Consider the following 23,369-nt stretch of genomic DNA (forward strand, 5'->3'; position numbering starts at 1 on the left):
TGCCATGCTATATCCTATGGGATGTGCAACCCATGATTGCTGTAGTGCTCAGTTCTGTGGAGACATAGCTCATATTTCCAGCTTTTCCTGAATTAGTTGCGTTTGCAGTTGTTTACAACTGCAGTGCCGTGAAAGAGCTACTTAGTCCTTGTTTCCAAAATCATGTATTTACAGTGAGCCCAGAAGTGACTTCTGTGTTTTTAGTAGGTAACTCATCATTACATATACATTTAGACTAGGATCGGTAATTGTACATCACCTCTGCATTTTGTACTGAGAACTTCTACTGATTTCCATAAGACCACCTGAATTTCCTGCGAGCTTGCATAAGCAATTGTAAGGGGATCTTATGCTGGGAGCTGCTGGCTGACAGGCTTTTTTGTTCCTTGGCCAAGATAAGTAGATCTAGAATGACATAAGGAGAGATAACCATTACAGGTGTCACCTGACCTGATTTTTATCTGTCTAAAAGTTAGTTATCTAGACTAAGGTAGCTTTCTAGACTTTCAAATCAAAGGGAAGAAAGAAGGACCTCCAGAGACTGTTTCCTCCCACTTATTTTAGACAGCTGTCTTAAGATGGGATAAATTAAATCCCTGGAAATATCTGATTCTAATGCCTATTGTGAGACTCTAGATGAGGATCTTCAACAAAACTACTTGCTAAGAATAGGGTATACCTGATTCTATACAAATACTTGACTCTCTCAAGTTATTTTCCTTATATTGAAGCACCAGAATGACTAGAGTGGCCCCTCAAAGAAAATCTATCCAGACAGAAAAAAATATTTGGAGTTTTAGGTTTTCAAGCGGTGTGCTGATAATGCAAGAAGTGGACTTGGTGCAAATATGGCCTTTAGGAGAAATCCCATGAAGAAGATGGGAATTTAGTATGCTAAGTTGTCGGAGCTGTATTATCCGTGAATTAATCACAACAGAAAAAAATATTGAATTCCAAATGCATTGGATTTTACATAAATTTACTGAAAATTAAACTGCATTTGTGAACATATGTTGATTTCATATCTCCACTCCTGGTTTTTTTTGGGTTTTTTTGAGAGGTATTTAATTTGTACATGTTGCTGATCACCAGCAAATGGCTGGGAGTGACTCCTTCTCTTCATTCACCCCAATGCCACTGCTGAAGGCTGTGTGCTGAAACAAAAGCAGATTATAAAGGTCAAGATTTGTACAGCAGGTGTTTCCTTCCCAGTGTCACCTAAGCACATCCAAACACTGAAAATTCACAGAAGTCACTGAAGTGCCCATGTAGGGGCCTTAGGGTGTATTCCTTCAGGCACTTTTTATGCACACAGATCACCCAAGTAGGCTACAATTAGCTACTTGAGGATTGAGAACATGCACTTACCCTAAAAGTTTTCCCCCAGCATCCTTCAGCTTCCAAAAAGCCTGAAGAAATGAAAAAGCTCTCCAGCACTTTCAGGCTGCAAAAAATTAAAATAAATATATTTTCAGTATAATGTATTTTTATTGGAAAACACTGTTTTCATTGGAAGGATTCTTTCATTATCAGCGTAAAAGGCCTTTTTCCTTCCTCCAGGACTGTGGAGCCAAATGTATGGATACTAGCCTTCATTTGTTTGCAGGCAAAAGTCTCTAACACACTTTCTCCATGAAGCAAAGACTGATGTAATTCCAATAGTACTTCCTTTCTCATAGTGCTACAGAAAAATAGAACACAAGCGAGAAGGTCTGAATGTAAACGGTCCTTGGGAAAACTCTTATGTCTATATGTGTGTTTATCTAGTTCTCTAAATTTGAGCTAGAAAATAATGTAACAGTTGGCACAAACTATACATCATGTAAACTGGTACCTGGGTTATTTTTTTCTGATGCGGAGATAAGTATTTAAAGCAAATTGTTAAGTGCCATCTATAAGGAAGTGTTTATTTTAAATGAATTTTTGCTTTCTATTTTTTGTAATTCTTTTGCTGGGTCTGAATCTTCAGTCTTGCTCACGTTGAACAAAATAATCTGACTGAGACTGTAGAATTACACAGTTGTGCATATGATGTTACTATGATTTTTTATCTCATCAAAGTTTATTTAATGGTTATTTATTTAATAATTAATTACACTCCCAGACAATGGCTTTTGTTTCACTGGTTTGCTCATTTCCTGTAGACACTGAGAATACTTGCATGCATCTCAGAAGCTCACTTTTAAATAATTATGATGGATAGGGAGGCTTGAAAATAAGGATCTCTGTAGACAAAATCATGGTGTCTCCTCCCCCAGATAGGCACAGATTAAAATATAAAATATATGTAGAATGTATTCTACAAATAGTTATGAGGTGAAATATTAGAAAAATGGATGGGGCAAGACAGAAAGAGGAAAGGACTGGCAAATCCTTGTAGTAGCTAAACGCAGGGTAAAAAACCAACTAGACAGATCTACAGTTCTAGTTTCTAATCAATTAAGATAAATATATATCTGATTCCCTGTGCATTCTCCTAGCCAAATCTCTTGATTCAGTGCTTGCAGTCACATTTCCATAGCTAACTATTACAACTGGAATACTGAAGTTATTTTTAATGCGAAAGCAAGGGTAATACTTTTAATGACACCGAGACACCTCTCCTACATAGAACAAGGCTTAGTAATACACAGAGGGCTGTTAAGCATGGTATGGGTACAGCAAAGAAGTCACTTTACACCTGAATGAGTACTATATTGTTGACATATGCTGTTGAACAGGTGCCTTTTTGGTGGGTTCTATCCTCTTCCCTCATCACTGTTAGCTGTTTTTTTAAAGAAAGCAGGGACGGCCATGTGGAGTTAAGGCAGCTTTATACTCAGCCATTTTCTGCCTCTGTTCGCTATTGCTTTTTCATTGTACAGTCTTTGGTGAACACAAAGCAGTACGTGGCAGAACTTGGACCACAGTTTTTATGTTTTCTTCTTACTTCGCCAGAGGATTGTTTAATTTTCCAAATTGACAATGGGTAAGTGAAGAAAATATAAAATGCAAGAAATCCTTCAATATATCTTAGTGGGAAATAAGACTTTACCTCAGATTTTAGTTAAAGGAAATCAAAGGTGGAAAGAGAACTTCTTTTTCTAGTTGAAGTGTATATGCAAAATCCCAGCACAGGCAGCCATCAGGTGTGATTTGGAAACCATCCTGAGGTGCGAACAAAAAGCAGCACTATACCTCATATGAAATGCATATTTTCTGAGGTAGAATGAAACTTTTCACATATTAGAATCACATTAATAGATGTTTACTTGAGAAATTTTCTAGTGTGCAAAACCTGAAAAGGTATGTTCTTAGAAATTTACAATTGGGAACTTTTATTATAAGAAATCCCAGGGGAAAATGCCTCACCTCATGCTCTGGTGCAGCACAGAGCAGGCCAGGATCCTCAGCTGCCTGCAGGGCTACCTGTCTGTAAGGCGTCAGCAGAGGGGCCACAGAATGTTCTTCAGCAGTAGAGTTGTAAGTTTGTGAGACAAAAACATACAGTGTGACAAAAATGCCAACACTCTGGTGTGTTATTTCCCCCTCCCAGACAGGTTACGCGGTAGTCCAGGGAAGTTTTTCAGGAAGTTTTTCAGGAAGGCTGGGTGCTTCTTCAGGAAGCTGAGAAACACTGCCCTGGAAGCTGCGCTCAGAGCTAGGCTTTCATTAACCCCAATCCCACCCTCACCACACTTTTTAGACCTTGCATTTAGGCTTTTCATGTGCATTAACAGTTATTTCTGTAAGGGAGACAAACATGAGTGTCAACAATAGACTTAAGGTCACAGATGAAACCTACTTCAGCACCAGTACTTAAAGGTGGATCTACTGATTCTTAGATGCGATGTCTACTTGATCTGATAAAAGTCACGTAACGTTTTCTTGTCACATAGCTAGAACTATTCACACTTGGTCAATCTACTCTCTGATTTTGTAACGTCTGGTAATCAGTAACTAGCAACACCCACCCTGTAGGACAACTACAACGGCTATGTGGCTATGGGTGGCTTTTTTTTTATCTTTCACTTTGGCGTGGTGAATTGTCTTCATTCAACAAAGGTTCCAAAGGAAAGGGTGCTTCTAGTGAAAGTTGCAGTGCCTAATTACTAGGTTCTTTGCCCCCTTCTAGAATTAACAATACCCCACTTATATAGTAGCTAGTAACTTGGAGACTTCAAAAACAGATCCAGAAAGGCTGTTTACACTGAGAAGAAACACTGAAGACCAGCAGCTGGGGATGCTGAGAAGAGTGATTTTACTCCTCTATGCTTCAGGGACTGAGGTTGTTTTCTCCACTTTTGGTTCAGACCCAGTTCTGCCCTGCAGCTGAGCCTCCAAGTGCTTCATACCAACTGGGAAGGGCTACACTTTCTTCCAGATCATTCCAAGACGGCAAGAAAAGGCCAATGATTATGCCTGCACTGCTCTTCATACAATTAACTCAAGGCTTAAACACCCCCTTAAAACAAACACAAACTCATTCTCCTCTTCCAATCTGACCTTGTATCCTTTGCTAGGACACCGCCTGGCCTGTAGATCTCTGCAGTGATGTGCACTCCTGACGTTCCTTTCTTGCTTGTGAGCGCTCTCTGCATGTCTTCAGTGGGCAGGAGTGTCAATAATTCATGCTCAGGGATCTGACACAGCTGTAGCTCTTGGCCTTTTTTGGCAGGGAAGAGAAAGAGATGGGCTTAATTTTTTTCTAATGAAGAACTCAGCCTGCCATGTCTTTCACAATCTGAGTGCGTGCTCTAAAATGCACAGCTGAAATAATCTGGCAAAACCACAAATTCTGCAGTAACTATACCTGGGTTAATTTTCAACAGTTTAGAATAGAAGTCAAAGTTTAAGCACACAATATCAGTTTCTTCTGAAAACCTTTTCAAAACGGTAAGTATCTAATTGTTTTGCCGTGAGAATATTTTCCTTTGTCTCAGTCTAACAGTGTATGCATTTGAGTAACAGTTTGAGCTGTGCCTAGTAAAACAAGATTTCAGAATGCTTTTTGCAACTGGAAAAATAAATTAGTTAAAAATTCTGATGCTGTAATTGCCCGCTGCTTGGTTATGTCATGTGATTTTTAATCCTTTTTGTAAACAGAACACGGACTTATCAGTTTATCTATATGACTAAGATAAGCAAAATGGAAGATGCATTTTTCATTGAAAATAGGATGTCCCCTTGGGATTTGGGCAAGGCAATTTGCAGAATATTGCTTCATAGACATTGAAATCCAGATGTTCGTGTGCTGCTGTTCTCTTTTGTATTGGTTAGCTAAGGTGAAATACAGTTTAAAACTATAAAATGTATTTACAAGTTCATGTGGGACAGATGGGTCCAAACTCCTGTCTCTCAGTGCTAGCCTGCTGCTGTCAGCTACTCTGAATAAGCCTGCTTTGATCCACACGGGATGTACCTGCTTTGTTTTTAAGCCAACCTTGTTCAGCCCCAGTTACATCAGATGCTGTACTTTATAGATCTGCTTTGTAGCTATAGCCTGTTCTAAAACAGTCCACACAACACACTTCAGTCCACATGACACACTTTAGTTCTTTGTGCGCTATGTAAAGTGGGTATCTTCTAGAGATGAGTTGTCTGGTTACTTGTCTGTCTGTCTGATTGCTTGTGGAAATTTAGTCCAGTAGCGGAGATGGCTGGAAGAGGCAGTTACCGCTAGCCTTTTAGTCTGCCATAAATAAGTTTCCAAGTCAGTGAAGAAGTTGAAGAAGCAAGATCCTGTAAGGAGGGATTTTATTGACCTCTTCCCTGAAATTTCAGTGAACAATACAGGGTTATGAGTTGGATTCAAGTGTAGGTGTTTACATGGTAGCTGGTAGGTCAATCAGAACCCAAGGGCAAACTTTTGCACAAATAGTCTCACCTGTCCAGTGCAAATTCCTCAAGTGGTTTGTTGCAGAACTTCGTCACAATGTGACTATCCTAGTAGCATAAGCTGCCTCTTCTCTTGCTGTTGACTAAATAGATACTGACTGATGTTCACTGATGGAGATAATCTCCTTACAGCTGTGCTGATCCTAGTTGGCCAGCTGTGTTCAGGGCTGCCCTGGGCAGCTTAGGATAGGGCTTGAGACCATAGTTCCATGAATATTTGAGGTGACAGAACACGTTGCTGGTGCTCAGATGGACAGGTTTCACGCTCCATCTTTTCCTACTCTGCTTCACCCCCACTTTCCCCTCTCTTCTCATGTCCTTGGTTCCACTTTCCTGCTCTTTTGCTTATGTGATTCTGACACTTGTTGAACCATTCTGCAGGCCAGATCAGCTCACTGCCTGGAAAGCAATCTTTTTCCTGCATCAAATTTTTGCCTGTTTAATGAGTTAAAAAAGTTTGCAGAAGAGTCTGGAGAGCCCAAGAGTGGAAGCAGGGTGAGCAAAAGGAATGTACAACGGAGAGCAGGGAGATGGGAGAAGGGAGTGGGAAAACTACTGATTCATCTTTAGGCAGAGAAGTGGTAGTTTGAGTTTTAACCTAGATTTAAAGTGTGGTGTAAATGCACCTGAGCTGAGTGAGTTACGGACCTATATCTCTGATAATCTAGGCTGTTAGTCTGTGTTGGCTTCTGCTCCATTGGATCAACTGTGACCACAAAAATATTTTAAATCTGGGGAAAGCAACCTCAGGAACATAGCTAGAAACAGTATTTCTGTCTATTTAGTTATTAAATCAATAATCTTAATAATCTTCCCAGAAAAAAATGGATTGAAATGCATTTTTTTGTACCATAATTTTTGGTCTGAGAGAAGGTAATAAAAAAGATAAGCAAACGTTGCCATTTTGTCATCTGAAATTATATGAGGGGCAGTGTGACGTTTCTGATGCCCCTGAGAGAAACTTGGGCAGAGGTTGCTGGCTTGTTTCTGTTAGCACCAGAAGAGAAAACCTGTAATTAGCCAGATGATGCTCCCTGCGTATGGTAGTGAAATGCAGGGACTAGTACAGCAAGGGACCGAATCCCATTGCCAGCTCCTAGAAGCAGAAGGGGACAGACAAAGTCCTCTGCAGTCTTTGTTCTGTTGCTCACCTTTTGGCATCGCTGGTGAACTACAGTCTGCATAAAGTAGTATTAAGATAAGGCATAAACAATTCCCTGGGATAGAAACTTTTATGCCAAATTGCACAGAAAGTGCAAAGCTGTATAAACACAGTTTAGTACTGTGATTGAACACAGTTTGTGTAAGCATCTTTAAGCAAAGCAGAAACACAGATTATTTATATGTCATAGTTAATGTCTGAGTTGCTGATCACCTACACTTAATTGTAAAGTAAGTATTTCCAGGAATGCTGTAATAATGCATTATACTTTAGAGACTAAAAAGAGGAGGTAGATATAGAAGGAGTTAATATCCATCAATTTGCTAGGAATCAAGTTAGTTAAGAAACAGATTTGAGAGGATTAACATTGTTGTAGAAATTAGTGTTTGAAGAGGTTGACTGAGAGGGTGTTGGGTTGAAGAATGTGAAAGGCAATTCAGTCCCATTGGTGGGCTTGTCAAGGACAGCTTGCTCCCCAGCCATGATTCTGTGAAGTGGAAAACATAGAGAAGAGCAGGTGCTGCAAGATTGCACTTTGAAAGCATATTCAAGCTGAAAAAGAGAAAATTAACCTATATCCATCCCGACTACAAGGTAGGGCTCTGACTTGCCCTGGTTTTCCCCAGCTTACTCCATCAGGCAGCAGGGCGCTACACTGGATAACTTGATTTAATGAAGCCTTTGTGGCAGTCATTACAGATAAATCTTTAAACTGGTGTTCTCTCTGTTTAACTCATTGTGCTGACCCTCAGATGTGAAGGCTTTTACAGGTGAGTATATTCCTGGAATATATTGCTCCTTCTTTGAACACATTTTTTGGAAATATGTAAGATGTGTAAGAAAACAGGTAGCTTAACACTACCAGAAGGTCTAACCATTAAGTTGAGATGGAGACGACTAAAACTAGGCAGACAAATAAAGAGGGATGTTTTTGCAAATCTTGGGAGGGGAACCAGAACACAGTCTGGTTTGTTTCCATTTAGAACTTAATTTGGCCTGGTGGGTTTTGTTTTATTTTTTCTCCTCCTAATTTTAATTCCAAGACCCTAGTCTGCAATATGGTTTCTATTAAAATTAACACATTTATTTTGATGCCACTGGAACAGGGGAGAGCTCAACAGATCATGCAGAGCAGAACTAAATGTTCTTTTTATGGCTAGCAAGGACAGGGCATAGTAAATAAAGACCATGGAGGCAGGTGCATACATCAACTCAAACATATAGGTCTCCATAATGCGGTCTCCTACAATGGTCAGTACCAAATGCTTGTGAAGGGGCTGAAAAGCTGTATTACAGACAAACTAGCTTGCCCTCAGAACATCTCTTTTTTCTGTTCTTTGTTTACTGGTTGTATCTGCTGACAGAATTTAGTATCTGACGAGAAATAGAGTGCTGTTACTTTGATGTTCACATGTCAAGTTTTCTTGATTAGAATAAAGTGTATAGGCTTGTAGGTTTTGTTGGAATCCAGTTTTGTTGGAATCCAGCTTGAAATTATTTAAGATGCTCAAATGTCAAACACCTTAGAAGGAATCTGATTTTTATCAAACATGGGACAAGAACGTTTCTTTTTTTTTTTTTCATCATTTTAGTTCTGTAACGGGATCATTGGACAGACTTAGAAATAGAAGTTGGGATCAATTAAAAAAGGCAACATGAAAGAAGCTGAGAAGCCTCGTACAGGGAACAAATTCTGCTGCATTTCTAAGCTTAAGGTACAGAAATATTTTAGCAATTTTGTATGAACACACAACTGTAATTGCTTGCACTTAGAGTGGTTTGGTAGAAGTTGCAGTGCAGACTAAATGAATGAATAAGCTCTGTTTCTTTCCTTATCCTTAATGCCTTAACCGAGGTCAAGCAAGTATGTAAGCAATCACGTGTTGCTTTTTATGTCCCTGAACTTTACACTCTGTGATGTGTTGGAAGTATGGTTAATTGCTCCTTGGAAGCTCCACCTTTGAATGTGTGTAATCCCCTTAGTGTGACGTGTTTACCATTCCTTCTTAAACCTGTGAAATAAGCCTTACCGATTGTGACATGGCAGTAAAAATTGGCTGTAGGTGTACCCTAGACTATTCAAGTTGTAAAGAAGCGGTATAAAATACTGTAAAATTTAGCTTGGTTTTAACAGTAGTTCAAAGCTCAGATACATTATTTATGCTTTTTAGCATTTATGGCAAATATATTTAAAAATACTGTTGATTTCATTTCATAAATACTGTTTATTGAGCCCTAAAGTCAGAAGGATTTGAATACTACTGCTTATATTCGTATTTATTTTTTTACTGTCAGTTGCTACTAGATTTTTGTAAGAAGGATACATCATTTACTCCTGTTTGAAATGACTTGTTCTGGGCTCATGACCTCTACCGAGATGGGAGAGCAGATACTTGATCAAGTAATTCGATTAAAGGAAACAATCTTAGTTCTGCAAGTAATTTGTCATTCAGATTAGCAAAGGGTGCAAAGGTCTTTGCATCCTGGTCTGGCTGCAGATGTTACTCAGTCCTGCAGATGGCAATGCTGCAGCAGATGCGTGGTGGGAGAGGCTGTGCTTTCCCTGTCTTGCCTGGGGAAATGGAGTTCAAGGTATCTGAAGATCTTCTTGGTCAATGGGAGCAGGTGAAGAACAAAATACATTTATTTTTTTTTTAGAGAAGCCATATTTCTGTGCACAAAGATAGGTGATAGGATTTACACACATATCAGTGGAACAGAACTGTTCACTTGTTTCACTTGGGAGCACATCTTTGATGGGGAAAATAACCATGGAATATTCCTAAATGTATAATTTGAATTCTTTATGCGTTGTCCTCTTTCCTTCCTAGGTGTTTCTGCTGTCACTATCACTTGCATATGTTGGTAAAACGATGTCTGGTGCTTACATGAACAGCATGTACACACAGATAGAGAAACAGTTTAATATTCCGGCTTCTTTAGTGGGGATCATTAATGGAAGCTTTGAAATCGGTAATCAATCATTTTACTATTTCTTATTCTTTGAAAATATAATACATGGGCTGAGCATGTACCAGTGACCCTCGTGTCCATAGCAATCTGTGGATTACTGCATGTGACCAACTCTCTCCTACTGTGTCAGCTGGTACTTACACATTTAGTGCCTTGGAAACTAACAGGACAACTTAAATGAGGGAGTTTAGGCTTAAAAGCTGGTTCAGCTAATTTCTGCACTATTGTAAGATATGACAGAGCAACTAACAAAATAGAAATACTTTTATGAGCTTTATGTTGAATTTTTCTGAACAAACCAGAAAGATTTTATAAACTTTGTTTGAATTTAAGGTCATATGTAGCATTTTACAGTTCTTTCAATCAGTCCCAAAGTTGGTTGGAGTGGGTTGTCTCCTTACTCAGAATAAACAGTATTTCAAGATTTCATACCTGTACAAGTGTAAAGAAAGTTTCCAGTTCTACTTTTAGTGAAACTTGCCTTGCCTATCAGTGAGTTTTATTGCCCAGTGACAAGCTTCTGTCTTATCATTGCCAAAAATGTCAAACAAAAGGCCTGATAGCTCAAACCCATCTAAATAAAGATCTTTAGAGGATGTGTTTTATACCATTTATAAATGGTACAATGTGGATCGTTATTATCCCTGGCTAAGCTGAGGAAATGATCTGAAAAGGGTCATATACACTGATGGGGAGGGGAGACAAGGCTTTTTCACCCCTGTCTCCTATATCTGCATGTGCAAGAAGAAAAAACTGCTGGCAACACCATGCTGCTTCCTGCAAAGCAGTCTGATGGGGCAGCTCAAAGTTATGCTACAGGAGGAATACCCAGAATATATTCTTGCTTTGATAAGGAGGAGACTTTAAGCAATATGAAATGGCCAAGACTGGTGGAGTGGTTATGTAAAAGGCTTATTATTTGAAATAAATTATCCTCTCATATGGACTCTATAACTCTATAACAAGTTGTGGCATTCTTATCTCCAAGGATGTAAAATAACTATGAATAATCAAAATAATACTTGAAATGATGAAGAGTCAGCATATGTGGCAGACATAATTTATGAGGACCATGTAAGTCCTAATGATGTAAGTATACATCTTTAAGTGTCATTCAAACCACAGGTTCAATACAGTCTTTCTAGCAATCATACACAAAAACCCAGATGTTATGTTCTTTCAGAGCATGCTGCTCATCACTAAGAGGCATGGTTTTGTTCTTTTGATGCAAAAGATCAAAAAATTAGTAGGTGTACAATTTCTAAACTGATGTTATTATAGGGCCTGATTCATGACATGAAGCCTGGCTCTTTTCTTATTTGCATAGTAATAAATGAAGATTAGAGAAAATCAGCTGATTCTGAACTGGAAGTTGAGGACAATGGAGATTTTTAGCTCATTTATGTTTTTAAATGGTCCTAGGTACTAAACTCTGTATTTTTTCTCTCCTTTGAAACTATTACTGAAATTAATAATATGTTATTATTCCTTTTCTCTCTGTATGTCATCTTTAGTTAATTATTTTCAGTATAAAACCACTTGGATATATATTTCTCTGCTTTCCTACATGTTGCAAACTAGAGTATCCTAGGAGAATAACTTCCTAAACCAGCTATTATTCTGCAGCCTCTAGGCCTGGTCTCTGTGTAAAGTAGTTTCTTTTTCTTCTCTAGATAGGTGCAGTCAAAAATCTCTCTCACTGCAATCTCTTTTCCATTCTGCCTTCTATTCTCATGCTCTTTCCATGTTGTGTAACTCTTCTGGAAAAAGCTGACAGCAAGGAATTACCATATCGTTTAGGCAGTTCCCTGTCTAGTTACAGTTTGTACAAGACAAGAGAAGCAACAGATGTTGAGCTAGCAAGGTATACTAAAATTTGTGTTGTACTTGAAAAGGTATAAGGATGCCTTGGTTTGTAAATATGAACCAGGTTCTTTTTGCAGGCAACTTGCTGCTGATAGCATTTGTGAGCTACTTCGGAGCAAAGCTTCACAGACCCAGAATAATTGCGTTGGGCTGCACAGTTCTGTCATTTGGGTGTCTTTTGATATCACTTCCTCATTTCCTCTTTGGAAGGTGAGTATTTTGTTTAGCTCAAGCAGCTTCTGTGTTCCTTACTTGCCTTAATCCACAGCTTCCCCCACTGAAATAATATTGTTTATTGAGAGAGACGTTGCTGAGCGTGGGTAGGGTATGGTAATTGTAGAGCAGCTTGTTTCATTTTGCTCCTGAGATGGCTTCAAAAGTCAGTCATTGCTTCCTGAGGAGAGTCACCCCTCTGCTGGGCACCTTCCCTTGACCTTGCCTTCATCCTTGTGCTACCTCTGGTGTGAACTCTCTGAAGAAACAGTGGCCTGTGATACTGTCACATTACGCTGCTAGCTCTTATCTACCTGGATGGGCAAAACAAGGTTATTTTTAAAGATGTCTTTGGTCTGGAGCCTGCATGACAGATCATACCTGCCTGCTGTGTTGCAAGGCCTTTACAGGTCATAATGGTTCTTTAATAACTTTTTCAGTATCTTTTCTTGGTTTAAAAAAATAATAATCTTTTGAGAAAGGAAGATCCTCTAAACTTATGCCCAATGTGGTATGGCTCTGACAGCCTTGGTGGCACCCTCTGCTTAGGGTGTAAATTATATTAGAATATAAGAAGAGTAGGAGAGAAGATGATACGAGGAATTTCATTAGAATTTTTCATCAGCTCCTCCTGAAGCATGTTACAAGTTTATGTTAGAGGCTGGATAACAGACTGGATAAAACACTGGACTGATCCCCTGCTAGAGTTCCTTTGTCCCTAGCCTGATTTGTTACTAAGGTTCAGTTAACTTTTGGTGCAGGTTTCCTTCTTCCTATAGCTACACACTCTTCTTATAGGTAGCTTCATTACTGAAGTACAGATTTATGAGGCGGTTCTGATGTATTTCTTCTTAACATACACATGCTTTCCTTTGATTCAAACAGGTATCGTATTGAGAGCAGTATTTCACAATGGGAGAATTTTTCAGTTGTGCCTCTGTGCCTTGTTAATCAAAGCTTGATCTCTTTACCTACAGAGGAACCATCAACAGGTACGACTCTTCCTATGTCTATTAATACTTCTTCCTCAGTTTTTATAGTGTTTAAGTAAATAGGTTTTTATTTTTATTTTAGGATCCTGCTTTTTATCAGTACCTTTTGCAGGCATAAAAACTAGAAATCAGGAAAAAAAACCCTAGAAGTCAGGAAATTTCCTAGCCTTCTTGCTTCTTTAGTCTGTGACTCCAGAGCTGTAACTTTTTTTTCATGTAGTTTTCACAGATCCCAACACCTTGGTTAACAACACTGCCAGTCCACTCTGGGGAAATAAAACACCAGGTGGTTCTCACAAATGTTCCTCTTTTTGACTTGAAATACTGTGATACTGCGAGGAGGTAGGAAACATAGTTGGACAACGAGTAAATGGGATCAGGATGCTTTTTCATTGTACCACATAAGAAACAGAGGTAAAGCAAAAACATAGATCCCATTTTCATTTAGAGAAAAGAGAAAATAGTTTAAACTAGGCTAAAACTTACCTGGCAGACTGAAAGATCTATATGTGCACTGGCAGCAGGCTTATAAAGTAACTATTATGGAGTCAAAAGGCTCAGAAGCAACTGTTAAATGATCACATACAAAATCCTCATGCTGTGGATGGGATTAATGTCCTGAGTCTTTAGCTACCTTAAAGGGAAGAATTTAGTCTGAATTATCTCTTTAGGTTCCCTTGATAGTTGTCAAAAGAGACTACTGAGCTCTTGCAGAGTGTGTCACTTGCTGTAAGGACATTCAGGGTCTTTACTTTAGGGTGGGTCAGATTACCTCCTGGATGTGCCTACTGACTGTTGGAACCTTAGATGATTGGTAGATGGCAAAAGTTAGGTGAGATGAACCCCACAGTTAGTTGTATTTTGTGATGGCTGTTCCATCGTTGTGTGCTAGATAAAGGTGAATCATACTGCTGTAATACTGTATGAACATGTGATGTTGTGCTGTAGTTTTCTGTCTCCATTTAGTAATGGATGTGTCTTCCGAGCTTTCCAAGACTGCATGTCACTTAAGGCATTAATTTTTCCATCCTCACAAAGAAAAGTTGAGAAAAGTTTATATTTGATAGCACTTGGTCTTAATCTTTCATTTGAAGATTTCAGATAGTGTTTTTCTTTATTTTATAAATGCACAAACTAAGGTATAGATAGGTAGAGCATTTTCTTGTAAATTGTACAGCCATTCAATATACACATTAGAACCCATAGGTCCTCAAGCCTATGGCAATACTTGGGTAAGGTGATAATTTCCCTATTAGTTTATGGACAAGCAAAACTGTGATGTTCATACATATGAGTCCAACTCCTGTATGATGCAAAAACTGGTTTAAATTTGACCACATCTGCATGTGGATTGCTTTGCCCATGTTTGCTGACAGCAGTCTGACATTGATATAGGAAACCCAGGCTTGATCTCTGGACAGTAATACTTTCATTCAGAAAGTCATCAGGTCCTGCTAACAAAGCCAGTTTTCACTTGTTAACAAATTGGCACTGAGAAGTCTCAACATGACAAAGTGGACCCCGGAGAACAGTGGAATCTGAAGCAGACTGTATGAGACGAAGAAATTCAAGTTCAGGGAGGGAAAGAAAGTACTAAAGGTCATATAGTTCCTGATACACCTGTCCTGATGTGGGACCAACATGATTGTGCTGCAGCACAGTATTCTGCTGAGTTACGTAGGAGGACAGATGTGAATAAATGAGAGCGGGATCCCCAGGTAGATTCTGCAGACTGGCCATATATATCGTTCTGGATCTTGATTTTGATCAAGATTTGTATAAAGCTCAGTGAGTCAGATACTTCCTCCGAGCCCTGCCCAGACAGGCAAATTGCAGGCTATGTGCCAGTGGGTGCCTTCTCAGGGAAGCACTGACCTTCTGAGTTGAAGAGGTGTGATGGAGGTACAAAACCTTTCTGTAACATTTGGTGACATGCACCAAATATGGTAGAATTTGTATGTTACTTTCCAAATCAGAATTTGCATGTTACTTTCCAAATCAGAATTTGCATTGTACTCAAGCTGTTCCAAATCTGAAATTGAATACCTGAACAGGTAGCATCAGGACAGATGAAATCTCTGGATAGGGAGGTCATTGACATGCAAGGCAAAAATCTGTAGTGCTAGAACAGAGCTCTGAGGTAAGGGTCTAAGCTGGGGTTTCCAGGTGGTGAGGACTGTTGTGTAGAGTGCCAGTTGAAGTTACTGGCATACAGCCAGTGATTTAGACACAGATGAATTTACTCTCCATGTGCTTTTCTGGGGGCTTATGAACAATAGTAAATCAAAAGTTAGCAGTCTGAATCAAGGCAAAGAAGCTGAAAAGCTCAGAAATCTCATTCCATGCAAAGGTAGAACACCACCACATCTTCCGCACTGGCATGGCTTTCTTTTAAGCAAATGGTGGCACCTGTGAAATCAGGGAGTTGTCTGGTTTGTTTCAGACAATGCTCTTATAATCAAATGACAATGTATGGGCTTTATGCAACAACTACCCAAAACATTGCAAAAGACTCCTGAATTTCACAAAGATGGTCATGCTGTTCTTGCTAGCCTGCCCAGGTCTCTCTGTAGGATGGCTCTCCCTCCTAATGTGTCCAGCTCACTGTCCAGTTTGGTGTCACCAGCAAACTTGGTGAGAGTGCTTTCCATTGCATTATCCAGATAATTTATGAAGATGTTTAATAGTGTGGGGACCAGTATCGGTCCCTGGGGTACCTCACTTGTGACAGGCTGCCAGCCTGACTGAAAGTCACTGATCACCACCCTCTGAGTGTGGCCTGTGAGCCAGTTCCCCAGCCACCTCTCAGACTGTCCATCCAGTCTTGCCAATTTGTCTAGGAGGAGGCTATGGGAAACAGTGGCAAATGCTTTGCTGAAGTCCATGTGAAAAACACCCACTGCCCTCCCTATGTCAACAGAAAGTATTACTTTGTTGTAGAAGGTGATCGGGTTAGTCAGGCATGGTTTTTCATCACTTCATCACTGTTTTTCAGGGACCGTCTTCTCTTCACTGACATGAAAATGGCAGTTTTGGTGGGGAGATGAGTAAAGGGAAGGGCCTAGCTTGTGCAGTGGTTGGACTGCCAGGTGGTTAGATAAGGTATGGCATGGAGAGGGGAGGGATTTAAACTTAGTCCAGCAAGTGCAACAGCTTCTGGTTCTGGAGCCTTTCAAGTATCACAGCTACTTATTTCCCTGTTTTACAGGACAGACATATCCACTAAAGTTTAAGCTTTTGGTCAATTCTTTGTCTCCAGAATTTAATTAATAGTTAGAATTAAAAAAATTAATTATGGATTCTTATTTTATTCACAGAATGTGAAAAAGAGCCTGGGTCCTTGCTGTGGATATTTGTGATGGTTGGAAACATAGTACGAGGAATGGGTGAAACCCCCATCATGCCTTTAGGCATTTCATATTTGGAGGATTTTGCCAAAGCAGAGAATTCACCTTTCTACTTGGGTAAATCTACCCTGGTGTGATAACTCCTCTCCCCTGGAGACAAGTACACACAAACAAAAGCAAAAGAGAGGACTATTATGACTCCCTTCAGTCCAGTAAAGGAAGAGAGAAGACAGAAATTATTGCCTTATCAAAATAATAATACCGTAGAACTTGTAATCTAACTAGAGATTAACTTGTTGAAATGAAGCCATTTTTAGGAGCAAATGTCTGTTCAGTAGAGCTGTCCTAAGCATATATAACAATTCCAAGAACATTATTATGTCCAGGCTCTAATTTAGTATATTTTCTCCTTTTCGTACTCTAGGATGTCTACATACAGCAACTGTAATTGGCCCCTTCCTTGGTTTCTTGTTGGCATCATTCTGTGCAGAACTGTTTGTTGATCTGGAATCAGTAGATGCAGGTAATGAATAAATATATAAAACCTTACCTATAAATTGGTAGGTATGATGGTGTATTTATCAGCACTAAAAGATGTTTCTTTGCTAATATGAGATGTCTTAATTCTAGGAGTTTGCTGTTTTTTTCTTTTAGAATGGCAAATCTGTGTACAATATCCGATAATATTGAATGCATACATACACAAATGAATCTGCATCAAAATTATTTGATGAACAATTGTGTCACCTGGCTTAACAAAGGAAAGGACTAGAATGAATTTAATATAAACCACTTCAATTTGTCAGAAAATTAGCAACATTAGAATAGAAGACTGGAGACTATTCTCTTTCGTCAGTCTCATTTTAAGAATCTTTAAAATGCTTTTAATATATCACGTCAGAGATGACTAGGAAAACACAAAATGACAACAAAGAATGTGTTGTTTCTTGTGGGTTTTTTTTTCTTTATTTTTTTTTCTTTTTTCTAATAGAGGACATAACTATAACAGCTACTGATGCCCGGTGGGTTGGAGCATGGTGGCTGGGCATTTTGGTTTGTGCATCAGTGAATCTTCTTGCGGGAATACCTTTTTGGTTTTTGCCCAAGTCACTTGTGAAGGAAGGAGAAAGCAATGAATCTGAGGAGAAGAGTAAAAAAAGTGTAGTACCATTGCAAGAAAATGATAAAGATGAAGCCAAACAGACCATGTATGAAATTGCTAAAGGCAAGTTACGTTGTATTTTATTTCCTTCTTATTTTAGTCCTTAAGATGTGAACCATGTCTGTGTATTTTTGTAAGTAAAGATGGGTCCAAGGTATGAAATGCATACTCTGTTTTTCGTCTCTCTGAAGTATAGAGGATTTGCATAGTGACTTAGAATGGCTTCTTAGAAATTAGGAAGAAAGCTAGTTTCATAGATCCAGGATCTGAATTCACTTCTTCCTCACTCCTGCATTTTAGGTGTATGTAGATCTGGATCTTTTCTTCCACATAGGGGATTAATACACTGAAATCTGGTTAAGAATATTACAATCAGTGTGCTGTTGTTATTGCAGATATTAGTTGCTTGTAGTCCACATTCATTGTGAAGAAAACAGAAAACCAGCATAAGTGTTGTGCATTTCTGAAGTCCAACTTAAAGCCATGAATGGGAATTGACAGGCGCTTAAGTGTCTCATAAACATTTCATGGCTGTTGAACAAGGATCTATTTGACCTACATTTATTCATGTTACCATTGGCAACTTTCACATCTGTGGTCTTTCAGATCTATATATCTTTAGGAAGCTATTTTTTCCCCCCATTTTTTTTTGCTAGTTGGAAAAGTAAGTGAATAAAATATGTCAAAGGCTATGATCTTCAGAGTAGTCTCATGATTCTGTATACCCAGTTCAGGGCCCCCTGACAGGACCTTCATTTTCAGAAAATGCCAAGTGCCAGCTAGCTTTCCGTGGTGTTTCAAGATGAGTCCTGCAAATTCACTATACTGAGAGCGAGTACTCAGATCCCGGCTGATATTGCAACATTGATAAACATGGCATCTTTCTTTGCTGTCATGTAGCCTTAAATGAATCCATGAATAAAGTACTGGTCTGGTGAGGAAAGGTTTCTAGCTCAGGCTGTGGGTCCTAGTACTCCAGAGGCTCTTCAGAGCTTACGTTTTCTTCATCATCCCCTCCTTGTGTTGGTGTGAATGTCCACTGTCCCTGAATATCCTGAACTAACAGTCTTCTCATTTCACAGAATGGTTGAAGTTGGAATGGACCTCTGAAGGTCACCTGGTCCAACCCCTTGCTCAAGCAGGGACACTTACAGCCTATTGACCAGGACGTGTTCAGACAGCTTTTTAATTGCCAAGGATTTCAAGTTAAAAATTGAAGTATTTATAGTCAAAAGAAATCTCTTCCTCAGAAAGCTCTGATTATAAACGGACATATATATAAATATATATGATATAATTAAAATAATACAGCCTATTTATAGTGTTTCAGATATTTGACTCAGTTTTGCAAGACTTGCATACAGATCCTTTTCTAGTAAGATACTTGCCTACCTCTGAGAGATATGTAACTGTCCTAAGTGGTGACCACTTTAGGGAAGTATGGTCATTGTTTTACAGATGCTTATGTTTTTCTGCAGAGTTTCTTGACAATAGCTCAGCACATTAATTAATAGTGAATGTTAGACAAAGAGGAACTGTGGGGTTGTTTATGGTTCAGATCCTGACTTAATGGGCATGACACAAAGACCTGTGTCAATTACTGAGACATTTAATTGGCTGAAGACTGGTGAATCCAGACTTTGAGATTACAGTAGGAATAACTGTGGTCACATCCATCTTCAGGCCTCTTCTGCCCCATCACTGATAGTAGCAATAACTAAAATCCATGATCAAGTTTCTGTGAGCAGGTTGTCACAGCCATCTGGTGTGTTTACACCCCTGCCCCCTTGTACATGCCAGGTGCAGGAAAGGGGTTTTGGTGAATGCTCTGCTGACATGGGATGAGAGAAAAAGGAGTAGGAAAGATACAGGAATAGCTGCTGCTGCAAATCTGTAGGTGTAAAGTTCAGTAATTGTACACCTAAAAAGTTTCAGGAAACTTTTCCAATAAGGTTATTACTGTGATTTTTGTTTTATAAGCAGCAGCATGCATTGGTGTGTGTGTGTGTGTGTGTGTGAGGTTATCTTTGTGTAGAAGAGACACGGTGGGGTAGCCTGGGCTAAGCAAGTCACTGGCCTTTCGTGTCCGGCAAAGCACAAGAATCAGCCTGGTGCAGTTAAGGACCATTTGTGTTACCCTCTTCCCCCTTCAGCCACACTGAGTAACGGGTGATTCTTTTGATAAAGCACCACACTAACTCATTACATTATTTCATTCCAGATTTCATCCCCTTCCTCAAGGCTCTGTTTTGCAACCCAGTTTATATGTTGTTTATATGCATAACTGTGTTACAGTTCAGTGCCTTCAATGGCATGATATCTTTCATGCCCAAATATCTGGAACAGCAGTTTGGAAAATCTGCATCAGATGCCATCTTTTTAATTGGTATGTTTGCATTTTACTTTGCTCTGTTCTACCAACTAGTGACATCTATGCAAATTCCCTCTCTTTTTTTTTATAATATATATATATATGTTCATGTGTATATGTATACATATACATACTACGGTCAAATGCTCTTATCAATGAGAGATTCCACACTACAGAGCATTTCTAGATAATCATGCATTTCCTGCTAAGCGTCTCCTAATTTTCTGTGCAGTATTTTATAATCTAATTCTTATGTTTTGAATTGGCCCAGAAAGTTCGGCCAGTATGAAATTTGCACCACTGACCTCAAATAGGTTGTGCTAATTTACATCAAGAGAGTGTGGGCCCAGTGTTTATATTATCTTGATTAAAATGTATACTATAAAGCAGAATGTAGATTTCATGTTCATGAAAATGACGTCACTAGCAATCTGAAGACATAGTTGAGTTGAACTATGCACAGCTAAAACTGCCAGTGATTTTCAACAGTTTCCATCATCTCCACTACTCAGGTATTGGTCTTGGGCTTTCTGAAAGCCTCAGATCCTCTTCCATATGCAGAACTCCATGGGAGGAAAGCACTGACCAAAGAGCTGTCTTTTTTTGTCTCTTCTTTATTAGCTTGTGTTTTTTTAAGAGTGAGGACAAGGTGTTCATGCATTGGGAAATGGTAACAGAGAGTAGTAGTAGCACAAAGCAAATATCCTGAAACTGTATGAGCTTTTCTATGATTCTGTTTTAACATGTCTTAAATTCTCAGCGTTCCCTTGTTTAACTGCAGTGACTTAATTAGACTAGAATTTATTTAATCATTATAGAAGAATCCTTTTCAAATATACCTAGCCATAGTTCTCTTCCTTAACTCAGTGCTCATCTTTCACAGTACTATACAATTTTCTTTAAAACCTGCCACACAGAATGTGCCAGACCTGATGAGTATTAGTATTGCCTTCTATTTCCAGCATTTTGAAGCTGTGTATCCAAAGACTCATAAATATCATACATCTTATCTGGGTTGTGTTGACATTGTCTGAAAAACAGCCTAGCAGTGCAGTTTTCTATACTGAAATACGTGCTACATTGAGAGGATCCAAATTCAGGTTTGATAGCCTTCCTTTTCCCCACATTATCCATGTCCACCCATGACCCCAAGTCAAGTATTGTTAGAGAACCAACATTGCTGTAAGCAAAGCCAACCACGCCATGTGATGGTTGTATAAAACACACATCTTCCTAAATGTCTTTCAGTCAATCTTTGCTTCATTAAAGTACCAAACAGCAAAAGCATGAGACATGAGAACATGTTCAGTAATCCTATATCAAAACTGAAAGTCTGTTCCTCCTTTCTGTGATGGCCAGGGTGCACCAAGATGTGTTCCACCTAGCCTATCTTCCTGTTGAGTTCCTCTCAGCTAGGGAGGCTGTATTGAAAACCTGCCTATTTTTTTTTTTTTTTGTCTTGGAACTAGACTGCAGCTCCAGATTGCAATTTTCCAATCAGTCATTTCAGTATTTCAGTCCTACCCTCTAGCTCACTCTCCAAGCAGTTCCCAACTGCTGTTGACTTTGGCAGATGTTTTGGGTATGCAAGGGAACCAGTAGAGACCTATTTCTGACTGTATTTTAATTATTCAGTATACACAGACAGTCTATGTCTTCACCAAACACAGTCTTCCTTTATAAGTAGCTTTGATGGTCTCCTTTATTTTAACATGGAAGTTTCACTTGTTTAAATAGGTGTTTACAACTTACCAGTTATATGCGTCGGGTATTTTTTTGGAGGCTTATTCATGAAGAAATTCAAGATAAATATCTATCAGGCTGCGAACATAGCATTTTGGGTATCTTTACTGGAATACCTTCTCTACTTTGCTGCCTATTGGACTGTCTGTGATACTTCACCAGTTGCTGGCCTAACAGTTTCCTATGAAGGGTACGTTCTTTAAAACACAAGAGAACTTATGTCTTAGGGCACTGGAATGATTTTTCTTGTCAAGAATCAGCCAGGGACTCCACAGCTTTGCAACATTTTAGATTCATTGTCTAAATTCTCAAGGCCTTTCACTTGCATGAGACAGTAGGTCTATCTTCTGTTATTCCTGTTTTAAACAATAAAGTGCATTTAAAAAGATATCCACATTAAGACTAGTGCAATTGCATGTCCATATTAATTATTTTTCTAATATAATTATACATTCAAGTCATGTAACTGCAGGTGAAAATAAAAAGTTGTCAATTGAATTAGGCATACATGAATGCAGTTTCAGAATAAAAATGGACAATCCCCTACCTTTATCTTATGTTGATTTACTGGAATCTGATTGCTATTGAGTTATCAGAGGATATTTTATCTGCAGTTTCTTGATTTGAAGCCTACTATTAATCATCGGGAAGGGTTGTGTGTCTGTAAAAGGCACATGTAGGTACGTATGTAACACTTATAAACAAGCAAGAACATACATGCCATGAATGAGAAAAATGCTGTAGGGTATGCATACCTATCTATGAATTGATGATATTTATATAGAAAGATATAGAAAGGCATGACTCCAGGACAGGAACATGTAGGATTGTATCCTGGATCAACACTTGAGCTAGAATAGAATCTTAAGAATTGCAAAAGGTTACTGTAGGTATTTCATTACTGAAATATTTATTCATCTTCTAAATGTATTTCAGAATAGAACAAGTTTCATATGCAGAAAATACTCTGCTTGCTGGCTGCAACAGGGATTGTGATTGCCCACTTAAAGTATGGGACCCTGTTTGTGGGAACAATGGAATCACTTATGTATCACCTTGTCTTGCTGGGTGTAAAGCCTCAGGAGGAACTGGAAAAAGTGTGGTAAAGCATACTTTTTATTGTGCTGTAACTATGAAATATAGTAGGTGAGAAACATCCATATCAATATAGGGTGGGAAATATCCATACATGTACATTTGATTGGATATATAGGGTGATTATTGTGTTGGACAAATCCATTGAGCGGCAACAGAAATTCCAAACTGAATATGAACATCAGTGTAAATTAAAGAATATAATGAAGGAATCTCCTTTTCTTCTAATAATTGAAAGAATCTTAAATGCTCAAAATGGAGTGAGAAATTATTGTCAGGGTATTGCCTGCTGGAAACCTGAGTGCCCAAGAATATTTCAGCCAAGGTAAAATTCCATAGCATGGAGTTAATAATCTTTTATCCTGTAGATGTAAGCAAGTAACCAGGTATTATAGAACGTTTATTATCTTAATTAATAATGTATTTTCCATAAAAAACTATAAATTCTAATCAGATTGAAAACAATTGAAAAATGAGCTCAATAAAAACCAAAATCATACAGCTTTTAGAAAGCCTCTGCACTTCACAAATATTTTAGAAAAGTATTAGATGATAGTAAGGGCCAGAC

At 38.7% G+C, this 23,369-nt stretch overlaps 1 protein-coding gene across 4 annotated transcripts in view; it reads left to right on the forward strand.

Annotated features, from left to right (window-relative positions):
- The window catches only part of SLCO1A2 (solute carrier organic anion transporter family member 1A2), a 64,600-nt gene that overhangs the window by 35,295 nt on the left and 5,936 nt on the right, over positions 1 to 23,369 (forward strand). The window contains exons 1-11 of one of the 4 annotated variants that reach the window (XM_080391141.1): positions 1,986 to 6,372; positions 8,632 to 8,754; positions 9,871 to 10,012; positions 11,956 to 12,088; positions 12,977 to 13,083; positions 16,401 to 16,547; positions 16,855 to 16,953; positions 17,422 to 17,655; positions 19,814 to 19,978; positions 21,701 to 21,896; positions 22,643 to 22,808. In XM_080391141.1, coding sequence (XP_080247267.1) covers positions 8,695 to 8,754; positions 9,871 to 10,012; positions 11,956 to 12,088; positions 12,977 to 13,083; positions 16,401 to 16,547; positions 16,855 to 16,953; positions 17,422 to 17,655; positions 19,814 to 19,978; positions 21,701 to 21,896; positions 22,643 to 22,808 — 1,449 coding nt within the window. In that variant the 5' untranslated portion in view covers positions 1,986 to 6,372; positions 8,632 to 8,694. Of the gene's footprint in view, positions 1 to 1,985; positions 8,755 to 9,870; positions 10,013 to 11,955; positions 12,089 to 12,976; positions 13,084 to 16,400; positions 16,548 to 16,854; positions 16,954 to 17,421; positions 17,656 to 19,813; positions 19,979 to 21,700; positions 21,897 to 22,642; positions 22,809 to 23,369 lie in introns of those variants that run through there. The other 3 variants (XM_080391138.1, XM_080391139.1, XM_080391140.1) reach the window with 3 other exon arrangements.

This window comes from Falco punctatus, assembly GCF_963210335.1.
Source record: "Falco punctatus genome assembly, chromosome: 6".
In the NCBI taxonomy this organism is placed as follows: Eukaryota; Metazoa; Chordata; class Aves; order Falconiformes; family Falconidae; genus Falco; species Falco punctatus.